The 13,780-nt window shown below is 43.0% G+C and overlaps 1 protein-coding gene across 2 annotated transcripts in view; it reads left to right on the top strand.

The window, feature by feature from the left end:
* LOC149332685 (tRNA (32-2'-O)-methyltransferase regulator THADA) overlaps window positions 1–13,780 on the top strand; it is a 41,856-nt gene that overhangs the window by 2,563 nt on the left and 25,513 nt on the right. For both annotated transcript variants that reach the window (XR_016285248.1, XM_089558274.1), the window contains exons 4-11: window positions 998–1,104; window positions 1,741–1,821; window positions 2,518–2,698; window positions 3,504–3,597; window positions 5,884–6,090; window positions 7,713–7,865; window positions 10,191–10,300; window positions 12,724–12,893. Coding sequence is in view for 1 of the 2 variants with exons in the window: in XM_089558274.1 (XP_089414400.1) it covers window positions 998–1,104; window positions 1,741–1,821; window positions 2,518–2,698; window positions 3,504–3,597; window positions 5,884–6,090; window positions 7,713–7,865; window positions 10,191–10,300; window positions 12,724–12,893 (1,103 nt within the window). In the remaining variant the exon portion in view is untranslated. The remainder of the gene's footprint in view (window positions 1–997; window positions 1,105–1,740; window positions 1,822–2,517; window positions 2,699–3,503; window positions 3,598–5,883; window positions 6,091–7,712; window positions 7,866–10,190; window positions 10,301–12,723; window positions 12,894–13,780) is intronic.

Here is a 13,780-nt window from a genome sequence, read left to right as displayed (position 1 = left end):
ATAATTTTTTTTGGCCGAAATGCTTGTGCATTTTTCTGAAACCATTCTGATAAACCAATTAAGCTAAGATGTGGGATGGTGCTTTCAAATGGAGGCCTGTAGTACACTACAAAATTCTCTTGAAGACAAATTGTTGAGCCGTTCACTGTTACCTGACCAAGATATTGTCTTTTGTGTTGAAGGTTCATCCTTTAAACAGCTTGCTTTTTGTCATCTGTCTGCATGCTGCTACTACAACTTGACACTGTCATCAATGTCTCAGCATGTCACTGGCTCATTACAGGTCTCAGACAGTGTAATAAAGGTGTACCAAGGGTAGTAAAAATGTGACTGCCCTTTTTTTTGCAACTCTGAAGTCTTAAAAACATTCACATCGAAATTGCACAGGTACTTTCCAATAGGAGTTTTAGTTACAGTAATAATATAACTTCTGCATGTATGATGGAAGAACAGTGCCAGCCAAAAAGTTTTTATCAAGTTGAGAGCCAAGCCACAAGTCATAGGATGTCTTCCGTATGTTTACAAATGATTATAACTTTAAGCTCAAGCGCATTCTAAATATGTTGTGTAAATGTGTTGTGAACACAAAGAAAAACTTCTCTGCAGTTAATATTTTGTATTGTTTTGAACACCATAATTGAACAAGTACCTTCAACAAAATTCAGTGATCTGCCCCGCCGCGGTGGCTCAGTGGTTACGGCACTCGGCTGCTGACCCGAAAGACGCAGGTTCGATCCCGGCCGCAGCGGCTGAATTTCGATGAAGGCAAAATTCTAGAGGCCCGTGTACTGTGCGATGTCAGTGCACGTTAAAGAACCCCAAGTGGTCGAAATTTCCGGAGCCCTTCACTACGGCATCCCTCATAGCCTGAGTTGCTTTGGGACGTTAAACTCCAATAAACCAATTCAGTGATCTTCCCTGTTATATAAATAGTGCCATGTATGGATGTACAGTGTGCTCTTGTTAGCCTCACTGCATCGTCTTGTTTTCCTTTCAGTGTTTGAAAATAGATGCCAATTTTGCTGAGCACTGCATTCGTGGCTTGTTGGCCAATCACCTTGTGTCAGCGACAGTGGATGTCTACAAAGCATCACTGACATATGGGTAGCTTTACTTTCGGCATCTCTGCCTTTCGCTTTGTTTGCTCAAGCTGAACACACTAAGATTTCATGCCAGCTTGTGTATGGATGCATTACATGAGTTTATAAAAGTAGAAAAAGCTATTTTGTGAAAAAAAAAAAAAAAAAATTTTGCCGGCATTGTGGAAATCACCAATATGCTGCTCTACTTACTAGAGTTGTGGTTTGGGCTTGGTCAGGTTGCATGGCTAGAAGCAGCAGCACAAAAAGATGAGGACAAACACAGAAGCTGACAGGACAGGCGGCGAACTACCAACAATTTATTGAGAGCAGCGAGCAGCTTTTTAAATGCCAGCCATCCTTAGTCCTCGTCTTTTTGCACTGCTTCCTCTGGCTATGCTCTACTTGCGTTGGAAGCTTGGAAAAAGGAAGGAAATAGGAAAAAAGTGCAGAAAATGACGAAATGATAATGTGTGCAAGAAGTAACGAGGTCATGGCGTAAACTTTTGAAGGCTAGCTTTTTAGCTTCCCATGCACATCCAAATTTCTTGTGTGACACAATATTGTGGCATCATGTTTGATACTTAATAATTGCCCTCATTTTTCTTTTGTCTTTTGCCTATAGATAAATCTCAAGAATTGATGTTGTGTTCTTTTGCAGTTCAACTCAAATTGCAAGCAAAGAAATATGGTCTGAATACTGGAAAATGCCAATTATTGATATTATAAAGGCTGATGATGGGTTAGTATTTGTCCCCAGTTGTGCCCATAATGGAATGTCACTATAGACAATCTAGCTGCTCCTGCAGACCTCGTTTATACCTCAATTATAAGCTTAAAATGAACAGGGCTTACTTGACTATGAATATATACTACACTTATAAAAATCAGAAAAGCACAAGCAAAAATAATATACCAAATATGTGACTGCATACATTGGTAAAAGAGTGAAATAGGCTAATAAGAGAGAACATGTTCTTTATGATAGTATAAATATTGATTGAATTAAATTTTTTTTTATCAGTTTCTGCTGAGAGCTGCTTCAGTGTCTGTCATGTGCTGCACCTCCCAGTTGACGTTAGAAAGCAGCTGACAGAAAACATGCAATTTTTCAATGCATTAGCATTATAACCCCCATGTCTCAAGAATCTGCCCCTCCGTCTGAGTGAAGCCCCTTGGTTGGTTGGTTTCAGTGGAGAGGGAAAGAAGGTGGGGAGAGTGGAGAGGGAGGCATGCATGTCACGCTTTGATTGACAGACTGTATCACCCCACCTGCTCTCTGCTCTGTCCGGGGCGGAAACACTAATGAGTTGCATACTATGCTGCATGAATTGCATTGACCACCTATATTTATAACACATCTGACATTTTGATTCAATCTGTATTAGAGGTGTTCATCATTGCTGCACCTTATTTCACTGCTGCTGTTTGTTTCCAGAACATGTCTGCAGAACATGACAACTCACTTGCTTCCCTGGACACTCAAGAATGTTTCGTGCAGCCTAGAAGAGCTTGCGAAAAGCTTCGAGACGTGCAAGACTGATGAAGTGTCTCTGTCCTTTCTCGTGACTCTGGGTCGCATCGCTATGCAAGTAGGGCTTGCATCGAAGGTGTTGGAGGCAAGTTTGTAATTTACTTCAACTACCTGCTTTTACATTTGATGGAGCGAAAAGAAATATTGCAGTGGCACTGATCCTTGATGCTAGTTTATTGAGCCCATAATGTGTATTTGGTCATTTTCAGCATTTTTGTCTTATTATTGTTGCTACTTTTCTGGTGATGAATGTTATTCTTATTAATGCAATGCATATCATTTGGTCTACAGTGGCAGTATCCGTATTTTCTGCATGAGTTCCTGATTTCGCTTTCAAGAAGGTGTTGTTCATGAGCTGTTAATAAAACAACTAGGATGTCAACAGTTTAGTGGTTTAAACACCATGGTTCAAACTGTAGTTTGTAGATTTCTTATATTATCAAGAAAAAGGATTTTTTCTTACACCAACTCTCGTGGGGCAGAAAAATCGTGTGGGGGGGGAAAATGTTTTGCTTTAATCATCCCGGCAATAAATGTGTCTTTTGCTGCTGAACAAGCATTGCATGTCTAGAACGAGCTCAGAATTTATTTATTTTTAGCTAAGACAGAAGTTAAATGGAGTGGTCCTCTGTGCCCCTTTAAATATTAATGTTCTTGGCCTTTAGAAAGCCATTCTAAGCATTTAAAACATATTTCTATGTTTGTTTCTTTAGTTTTATTACATTCTTTTGAAGTGTTAAAAGTAAAATCCTAAAAACTGTTGACGTTATTTGTTTCCTTGGTACTTTTCAATTCATCTAATGCTTAGCAATAGAGTTTAGTGCTTCTAAATTGAGCATTTACAGTGAGCAATGTTTTTTTTATGCTTAGTTATTTTTTTCTTCATGCAGGACTCGCTGCTGGCACAATGTCTTGTTCACCAGTCTAATGCGATACGGATTGAAGCATTCAACCTGTGCTGCTCTTCGTACATACATAGTCCAGGTGCGGCTTTTATTTTGCATTTTAAGTTTTGCGAATGACTTAAAATAGTGAGTAGTGTTTCGTTTGTAAAAGTTTGGCTGTATGATTAGACAGCAGACAAAGGTAGCAGATACACACTTTAATGATGGTTCTTAGACAAATACAACCATGTCGTCATCATCATCATCATCATCAAAAATTTTATTATGCAGAGGGTTTGGAGCACACAGGCTACCGGGCCCCCGCACAGAATCCCCACTGAATGCTGATATTGTTACCACTGAAAGAAGGATGAAAAGGAAATTGCATGGGCCTGCCCATTGGCTCGAGCTCGAGCTGCCACGTGCAGAGGAGTGTTGAACGAGACGTGAGAGAAAAGACTGAAAGAAGAGACTCATGTCGTGTCGAAGATGCTTGTTTTAAAAACAGATACTCCAGTCCCCATGGAATGCGTTTTGCAGGACCTTTATACAGGCTCCGAAGGAGAAACTCCTCCTCGAATGCTACTAACAACGTGGCATCAAACACGAGCGTTCCCCAGAAAGTTCACCGTCGCTGCATGGAACACTCATTGGCGTGATGCCGAACACATACACTAACCGCAGTGTGCCGATGCAACAGTTTTCCACTGGTCTGAGGTTAAAAAAAAAGCTTATGAGGAGGGAAACATCGCAGCTGAATGCAGTGCGTGAAAAATTTATGCATCTTTGTCCTCTGTCGTTTTATTATTATTATTATTGCTTGTAAGTGCAGAACATTTCTCTGCAATTTGCGAGGCTTCGTGACTTGCGATCAATCACAAAATGAGGTTTCGTGACTCGCGATCAATCACAGACTATCTGAAACGCTCTGCGATGGCTCTCCGTCAGCTTGAACAGCTGTCAGCGGAGGGGAGACAGCAGCAACGAAGAGGGAGCGTGCGAAGTCGCGGTACATGTGCTCTTGTGTGCTGTTTCATGGCAGGTGCTTTAATCCTACACAATCCTCATCTGTTGAAATCTAGAAGTTGCGTCTTTGACGCTGCAGGCCACAAGAAAAAAGCGGACGACAGAAACAAAAGCAACAGAGCAAACGGCACGATAGCATCTTGTACAACACTGCCACGCGCCTGCTGCCTCGGTATAGTTTCGTTTTCATGCCTACGGTCGTTCACGCTCACGTTGCAGCGGCGATAGAACTGCGCCAACAGCCACAGCGAAATTCAAGTCGCCATAAGGGTGCGTGGCTGAACAGGGTGGCTGCCATGCCAAAAGCTGTCGAACAGTGTGGCTGCCATTTGCATATGGAGGGCACAGTCTTGCTTTGGTCGGTGTGCCGGCACACTAAACATAGGCTGTCAAAATGCAGACCCCGGGGTACAGCACGATTGGGATGTGACATTTGCGATGTGACATTCGCGACGTACCATCCGGAAACACTGTCACGATTGCGATGTAGCAGCTGAATTTGTAATACATGGGCCTATGGGAGGTTGAGCGGAACTGGCGCTAGAAGATGTAGCAGCCAGAAAAACACAGCACCCAGGAACGTAACAGCAGCTGTTCACTGTATATGGCTTGGTGCTTTTTTTTTTTTTGTAACATGATTAGCATACTGACAGAACATAACTTTTGCTTGGTGCTCTTTTTTTTGTGACTTGTTTCCAAACTTTCTACACCTTGGTTACTATTATGATAATGAATTTTTATGGCGCAAGGGCATTTGTGGCCAGAGAGCACCATGGAACAAGGTGTTTTCGTCTTTTCAAGGTGGGGTCAACGACCCATTTCTCCAGCATTTCACCCTAAAGAAGCCAAGCACCGGGCCAGGGGAAAGCTTGTACCCATTGTAGTATCACCGGTGGGTACCCAGCGGCACTGGGAATTGAACCCCTCACCTCCCGCATATGAGGCGGATGCTCAAACCACTGGATTACCGCTGTGGTCATTGGTTACTATTTATTTGTTGCTTAGTACGAGCAATGCTTGATGAGGTCAACATCATGATGACTTTGCACAAATTTTTCTTGAATCGATGGCATTGTTGTTATGACGAAGGGCTGGCCTCTCCTTCAGCTTGTTGACTTTCAGTAGTGAGGAGGCACACATTCAGCTGTAAAATAAACCAAATTTTTTTGTGGCAGTCTGTCATAGAAAAAAAAAAAAAAGACCTTTTATCTAGATGTATGTTCGAAAAGCTACTTGGGCTCAAAGACCTTTGATATTTCTTTATGCAGTTTATGACAGCTGTTTATTCGTGAAGATTCAGACAGACAACCCTAGACAGTGTACCACTGAGATGCGACAGTTGCTGTGTTTGTCTTTTCAGGGAAGTCTGAGACTGACCTTCCACGCATACGGCAATTCACAAGGGCCAACCTGAACGTAGATGACTCCTGGTTTCGATCAAGGCTCACGGTGCAGCTGGAAAATGTCTTTGTGGCTCTGCGAGAGTGCATGGTTTCTGAATTCAGTAGAGCAGCACGACAGAAAAAGGATGCCTGGGCCCCAGGGAATCATTACGCCACAGCATTTTGTAAGTATGTATTAGCATTAGCCGTTGCATCGCTTTCAGGGCCAGGTTAGTATGGTCTCCCTGGCTAAACGGAGGTGGCATTTGGCAGCTGCGTTTTTGTTTGTTTGTTTGTTTGTTTGTTTGTTTGTTTGTTTGTTTGTTTGTTTTCTGTTCTGTTAGCCTTTTTCAATGCCACTACAAGTGTTACAAAGGAAAAACAGAAAGATACCGCTTGATTACTGTACTTGTCTCTTTTGACTGAAATAAATGGGAAGTGATTCATTATGCCCAGTTATGCACAATCTGTCCCCCTTCCTGCCCCAAAAGAAAAAATATTTTTATTGAAAGAACTAGTGGCGCCATCTGTAGGCAGGAAGGTAAGCACCTGCTGGCAGGCAGTAAAAGAGCCAGTGAGGTGCTTGTCATGGTTCTAGTAATGGATAAAAATCAACAGCACCTGTGCACTTTTTTTTTTTTAATCTTTAGACATTGGTGGCTCTGACAGAACAGAAACTGGTCACCAGTACGTTAGTTGCAAGACATTGTGGAGTGTCAGTCGATTGTGATAAGGAAAGTTTCAGTAGGAACTGAACAGAAACATTCTTTAGCTACCGGTGTAAGGCGAAGCCATTACTTGGCACTCGCCACAGCACATGCCTGTCAACAACCACCGCATCTCTAGTGCTCTGATGAAGGAATCTTCACCACAGAAGACCAGGCAGACACACCTTTAGCAGCCTGCAGAACTTCGCATCCAAATGCAACCTCCATCTCTTCACATAAATGCCGTATGTGTGTGCATGTGTGTGATGTGTTACGATGAGTGATGTGTGAGACAGGATGAGTCAACTACTTCCTAAAATGGCCATGCACCTCAGCAAAACTGTCCTTATCATGACTTCCTAACAGGTAATCTAGTAACGTTGGTCCTAACCTTGTGCCCTCTTGCCTCACCACAGGCTTCAGGCCTTCCCCCTTTTGATAAATTTATTCATTTATTCATCCATGCTTTAGAAAAATTATTTCCTGGATGTGATTACCGTCTTTGGGCCCGTAAGCTCAACCACTGATATGTATCTGGGAAAGTGCTTTCTGTCTTGTCTGCAGACAACATTGACAGCATAGCTGTGCACAGATAGTGTTTATAAGAGACAAGTTTACCATATCGATGTACATCTCCTGAAGCGTTGATATCACACTGTTTGAGAACAAAGAAATCAGATTTTTTTTTTTGCTTGCGTCACAGAAAAAGCAACTCATGTGGAAGACCTGTACGATTGGGTTTTCAAGGTCAGAAAGGCAGCCAACCAAACAAGTGTGTCTAACCTTGCCACGCCAGTTGTAGTTCCTGATGCGTGCTTTGCATTTTCTGTTCTGTTGCATGCACATGAATTAATGAAGCTTTTGGTTGGCCATTCTGCATATCTTGCTCATCTCCATGACTTGAGTCCATGTGTATTCAGTTTTCAGTTCATTCTGCGCTTAGCCAAAGACTGTTGACAGCTTGCATCCACCGTGGGTTTCTGTATTGGCAGCTTTTGGGCACATATATCAGTGTTGTCATGCTTTGGAGACGCCAGCTGACTGCAGATTTAAATTAAGACAGCATGCGAATCTCATTTTATTTTTTGGTTCTTCCTCAGGCTTCGTCAAAGACATGATAGCGATCGCAGTCGAAAACTTGTTTCCGGGTTCCAACTACCAGAGAGCCATAACTTCGCTGGGCATCCTCGAATCTCTTGCAAACATTTTTCGTGTGGACCCGTCTGGGAAACAAAGAACAACCCATAAGAGAGGCAAGTCTATTTCTATTTACCTGAAATTTCATTTTGTTCTGCATTATTGTTCGCAGAAACTCTGGGTGCTCAGGCATCTTCAAGCAAGGTCAGTTGTTGCGCTAGTGACTTCACGGCTTCCAGAAGTCAACAGTACTACCACCTGCTTCTTTTTTTTTTGTGCATTTTGCATTGTTTACATTCAGCGTGCAGAAGGCTTCACACAAACTTTTAGCTCTTTTCAATACTGATACCATTACCCTTTTCCCTCAAATTCTTGTATGCAATGTGTTATATGCAAAGCACCCCGATTCTGCAAGAACCTCTAGGTATGTGACATTCCTGCTGGGCCTTTGGACTTAAAGGTGCAGTGAAGAGGAATCTGAACTCGTCTTTTTGCCGCGGGAACTCAATCTACATGTTCCGAGCATTCTTAGAAACTTCAATTTATTGCCCTGTGTGGCCGATTTACCTAATTAAATTGGATTAACGTCCGGCTCCCGCCTTTTTTTTAATTCTCCCTTGTACGGTGGGCGGAGTCGACCAACGCGTGGAGTGCCTTTCATCCAGTCCCGTGGTGGCTTGCCGCTCTGCCATCGGCGGAGTAATACGTAGTAATCCGTAGTAGCAAATAGTCCGCGCGTATTTTTATTTCTGGGGGCTTATTTTTCGGCTATATTATCAGCGAATGTAACTATTTATTCACGGAAACCTAAAAAACAAAATAAAGCGAAAGCAAAGCCTCCTTGGAGCTGGCTGAAAGGCACTCCACGCGTTGGTCGACTCCGCCCACCGAACGGGGAGAATTAAAAAAATAAAGGCGGGAGCCGGACATTAATTCGATTTAATTAGGGAAATCAGCCACACAGGGCAAAAAGTCGAACTTTCTAAGAATGCTCGGAACATGTAGATCGAGTTCCCGTAGCAAAAAGACGAGTTCAGATTCCTCTTCACTGCACCTTTAAGTTGTTGGGAAAATATGCCCTTAGCGTCACAGCTTTTGCTTCACACTGTGTAAATAAATGAGGTCACTGGGTATTTGCTGGGCTGGTGTTGTGCATTGTGGCTTGATTACAAAAGTGGACAAAAGTTCGAGGAATTCGGAATCGCAGCAATAAATTTATTTATGCATTGCCTCGCTGGTCATTTGGCTAGTATTCTAGATGATGGAGTACGCGTGTCCCCTCATGCTTCAATGCTTTTAATTGACCTGCTTTGCTTGACTGCACATATTAACATTTTTTTCGCAAACCCACATGTTGTAAACTTTCGTCCGTAACTGTACACCCATACAGTACTCACACACTGGATAATTACTTCCCTTATGTATTGTCAGGGTTGATGCGCGGCAGCAATCAGAAGTTTGGGGATAGTTTTTAATCATTGAATACGTCACTGAGAAGACAACTCTGATCAGTTTAGGAGGGCCCTTACATTTGGTTGATTTTTAATCCTTTTTTTTTTTTCCAACATGTGCTTCAAAGTGCGGTCCCAATTTCAGTAGATATTTGTTCAAGTCTCTTTGCAGCATGTTTTTATTGATGTGTTAATGATGAATAATTTCGTTGAGTTATGACTCTCGTGACTTCGGCTGCAGCCTTTTCTTTCTCTCTTCTTTTTCTTCTTTCTTTTTAAGTGTTAGAGAGTCTTGGGGAGTACAATAAATTCTCATGGGGCCGCGAAAAATATGCGTATCATCCGAAATTCGTGCCGTCCAAAAACAAATAAAGCCCGTATGCCGGAGCACGGGAAATGCATTCACGTAGGTATGTTTACGGTCGACGGATTTATTTACAGCCATACACCACCACTTACGGCCCTCAGTGCACACTGTGTGACTGGCGATCATGATGAGGCTATGCACCACGTGATTGGCAATCATGCGTCGGTGATATGAGGGCAGCGCTCGGTGCTCGTGGGTGCGGTCGCGGCTCCCGCATTTGTATCATCCGTGGTGGTGCAAGGGGGTGTTCAGAATACCCAGAATTCTGCAGGTTGTACACAATGCAGTCCGGTCAGAGAATTTCACAAATTCGTATCATCCCGAAAATTCTTCTCAGTTGTGACAGTATCTTCAAGATTCTACTCCATTAGAATTTATTTCAGTTTTAACAAACCTTGTTTTTTTTTTTCTAAGCTCAGAAATATGCAACTTTACCTAAAACCAAAAGATTATATCAGTCAGTCTATTTGTGCGACTCATGCAATCTGATTTGATGTTTTACTGAACTGAACATATGTCAGGATACCGTAAGTATTTTGACACTCTTACATTGTTGATCAAATCTTGTCACTTAATAGGCTGAAAATAAGTTTTGGGTAATCATTTCTCTTTTTGCTTCCTAGAAACCTTGGAGAAGTTCTTTGCCTCTGAGACACAGTGGTTTGGACTGGAACCCATGGAAAAGACAATCAGAGCAGCCTGCCTAAAAGCACTCTTTCATAATGTAGCAGAGGTAAGTAGTGGTAGTGGTGGTTTATTGCTTTGTCATGTATCCTCCTCCTTCTCTCACCCCCCCCTCCCCCTCTGCAATAATACCTGCGGGTACTGTTGATGTGTGTAATAAATAATACATTTAATCGCTCATTACGTGTGACAATGCACTTCGCGTCCACCAACGACCTTGTGGTATGGGGCCAACCCACTCCCATAGACACCCTTGTGTTTGGTGTCAAGAGTTGCATTTGGTGAAAGCTTTCTTGCTATCAGAAGTGAGATCAAATGAAAGATTTCTATACCAGTTTCTTTAAATGTCAAAACTACAGCCCAATGCTAAAAGGCGGAGTATAGCGATGGGAACTTACAAAAGGCAGAGTGACCATCCACATAACAAGACAACGGCATGAAGTGCAATGCTTCTTGCAACATTTGGACTTGCCTTGTCATTGTCAGACTGAGCATACTTAAATGCAACCTATGAAAGTTTTGGGGGATCAGATTTAATGAAACTTAAGTAGGCTTGATGGCAAAACTTCACAAATGCTGGATGGATGGATGGATGGATGATAATGGCTTTACCCTTTGTACCGGGCGGTAGCTTTCGCCACCTAGCCTATACTTCCCCCATTGTTAATTTAATTTTCTTTTCCCTTTCGCTCTTACAATATCTAATCTGTCTATCCTTTTACCCTCGAAATTCACGCCTCCCTTGATTTCCGTCACCAATCCTCCAACCTCCCCTTCGTCAATGTCACGCTTTTCCCATCCACTCGCCCGTCCTCCCCAGTAAATCCCAGCGCTATCTCTATGGTCGTTGCTGTCCCCTCTGGGAGGGCTGGGCGGAGTTCTGCGCACCTCAGAACCAAGTGTTCTATGGTCTCCGTTTCCGTTTTACATGCAGAGCACAAAATATCCACTTCTTCAAATTTGGACCTATATGTTTTTGTTCTTAGAGTCCCTGTCCTAGCCTCAAAAAGCAGTGAACTGCCCCGCGAATTATCGAATAATTGCTCTTTTTTGATGTCCTGTTTTCGTGTCCTATATATGCCTAGCGCCGATTTTTCCTGCATTCTTTCTTTCCACATCTTTCTTTCCGACTCCTTTACCTCCACTTTCACGTTAGTCTTTTGTTGCGTCCCATCCCTCACCCGTAAATACTTCGTTCTTAGCTTTCGGGTTCTATTAGTCCATTTTGTGTTAATACTTTTCATGTACAGATACTTGTACACCTTTTTTGCCCTCCTTGTTTCCTCCATTTGAGTTAGTCTCTGATCATATTTCAGTTTGCTGATGGCCTCCCAAACCTCGAACGACGCCCAACCCATATCTCCCTGGACTCCCTCATTCGGAGTGTTCCCATGGGCTCCCAAGACTAGCCTTCCTACACTTCTTTGTCTGACCTCTAGCCCTGACTGTACTTCTGATTTCATGCACAGGACTGCATTTCCAAATGTGAGGCCCGGTACCATGATTCCCTTCCATACCCCTCTAACCACCTCATACCTATTATAGTTCCATAGTGCTCTATGCTTCATAATGTCTGAATTCCTTTTTCCTTTGTCCTTCAGAATCCTCTCATGCTCTTCCAGATATTTTTTTCCTTCACTTAGCCATACACCTAGATACTTATACGTACTCACATGGTCTATCATAGTGTCTTGTATTTCTAGTGGGTCTCCCTTCTCATCATTATAGACCATTATCCCTGACTTCTCTCTACTGAACTGGAGTCCTAGCTTGTTGCCCTCCTCACCACAGATGTTAACTAGTTCCTGCAGCTTATCTCGCTTGTCTACTAGTAGAACAATGTCATCCGCATACATTAGTCCAGCCAACACTTGGTTTACCCTCTGACCATCCTGCATATAACTCACGTCAACTCCTACCCTACACTCTTCCAACCTCTTTTCCATTTGGCTCACATATACCATGAAAAGTAGAGGTGACAGTGGGCAGCCCTGCCTTAACCCTCTCTTAATTTTAGCTGGTTTTGTAGTTTCTCCCTCCCAGGTTACCACGACCTCATTGTCTGAATATATACGTTCTAGATATTCAACCAGATTTCTATCAGCGCCATATCCCTTCAATTGGTCCCAAAGTTTTTCCTGATTCACATTGTCATATGCCCCCATATGCTCATTCCTGAAGCCCCCAAGGTTGCCTCCGAAAGGATTTCAAGCAGTACTGTTAAATTATCGTGCACTGAGCATAAATTAGAGCACCTGACTCACAGCAGGACACAGCTGCAATGGGTCTGCTGGCACCATAACAATGGTGGTAGAAGCAGTGAGGTGAAGCCACTTTGTTTCTGGTAGATGGCATCAAGCCACACATTTCACTCTCACGGCCCACTCTAGTTTATAAGGCAGATCAGCATTTTTAATAATTGTCATCAATTGCATGTTGCTCCTTCCAAGCCGAGCTGTTTTTTGCGCTCAGGTTCGTCTGTCAGCGTTCCGGCTCCTGACCACTGACGGCTGTCCGCTTTTTGAAAATGGCAATGATCTTCAGGCAGTGGTGCAGGCCACTGCAGACAAGTACTACCTGGCCAGTCCAAGGCCCCAGGACAATGCAATTGGTGCACTCCTTGTTCAACTCTACCTCACCAAGTAGGCATCCTGTTCTGACTTCTTACCCTCTCATATCACTGCTTTAAGTTAAACTTGTGCGATCATTGTGTTCAGGCTGAAATTAACAGTTCTAGAATGGTGGTCTGCACAATAGGGGCATAACCCTTACCAAATCCCGGCTCATCACTGAAAGTACTTGTAGTTTACTGCTAAGCAACAAAGCCACATGCAGTAGCCCGCTGTTATTCAAGTCCAAAATGTAGTTCAAATTGCAACTTTTTAGGACTTGTGTGTTGAAAGAGCAATTGTGTGAACATTTAATTTTGCACTGTAAGATCATCATGCTCATATGAGCTAGTGAAATCAGATGCTCGTGTACTGCAACTTTTCTTTGCTGTTTAGGTTTGGTTTAGTTTATGGGGTTTAACGTCCCAAAGCAACTAAGGCTATGAGAGACGCCGTAGTGGAGGGCTCCGGAAATTTCGACCACCTGGGGTTCTTTAGCGTGCACTGACATCGCACAGTACACGGGCCTCGAATTTTTCCTCCAAAGAAATTCAGCCGCCGCGGCCGGGATCGAACCCGCGTCTTTCGGGCCTACTTGTAAAAGCACGTATTGTGAGTGTCTGGTGAAATGTGAACAAGACCACTGAAATGGGAAGAGCAAAATGAGAAGATTTTTAGTGACAGGCACTGAATACTACCGCACTTGAATTTCACTTAGCTGGCGTGAAGACTGCTGCATGAAAGTGTTGATCAGCACCACCTGTATTTATTCTTTTGCAGCTAACAGTTCTGTATTTTCGTGTTAGTGTTACGCCTGTCCTGTTCACATTTTATTTGATGCTGAGCAGAAATCATGCCTGTCCAGTGTCTAGCGGAATCCCATGCTCGTAGTTAGCTGCATCTTTTCCTCATTTTAATAT

The sequence above is a fragment of the Amblyomma mixtum genome, chromosome 8, assembly GCF_055824585.1.
Source record: "Amblyomma mixtum isolate Tamu chromosome 8, ASM5582458v1, whole genome shotgun sequence".
Classification (NCBI taxonomy): domain Eukaryota; kingdom Metazoa; phylum Arthropoda; class Arachnida; order Ixodida; family Ixodidae; genus Amblyomma; species Amblyomma mixtum.
This window is presented reverse-complemented; position numbering and strand designations above follow the sequence as displayed.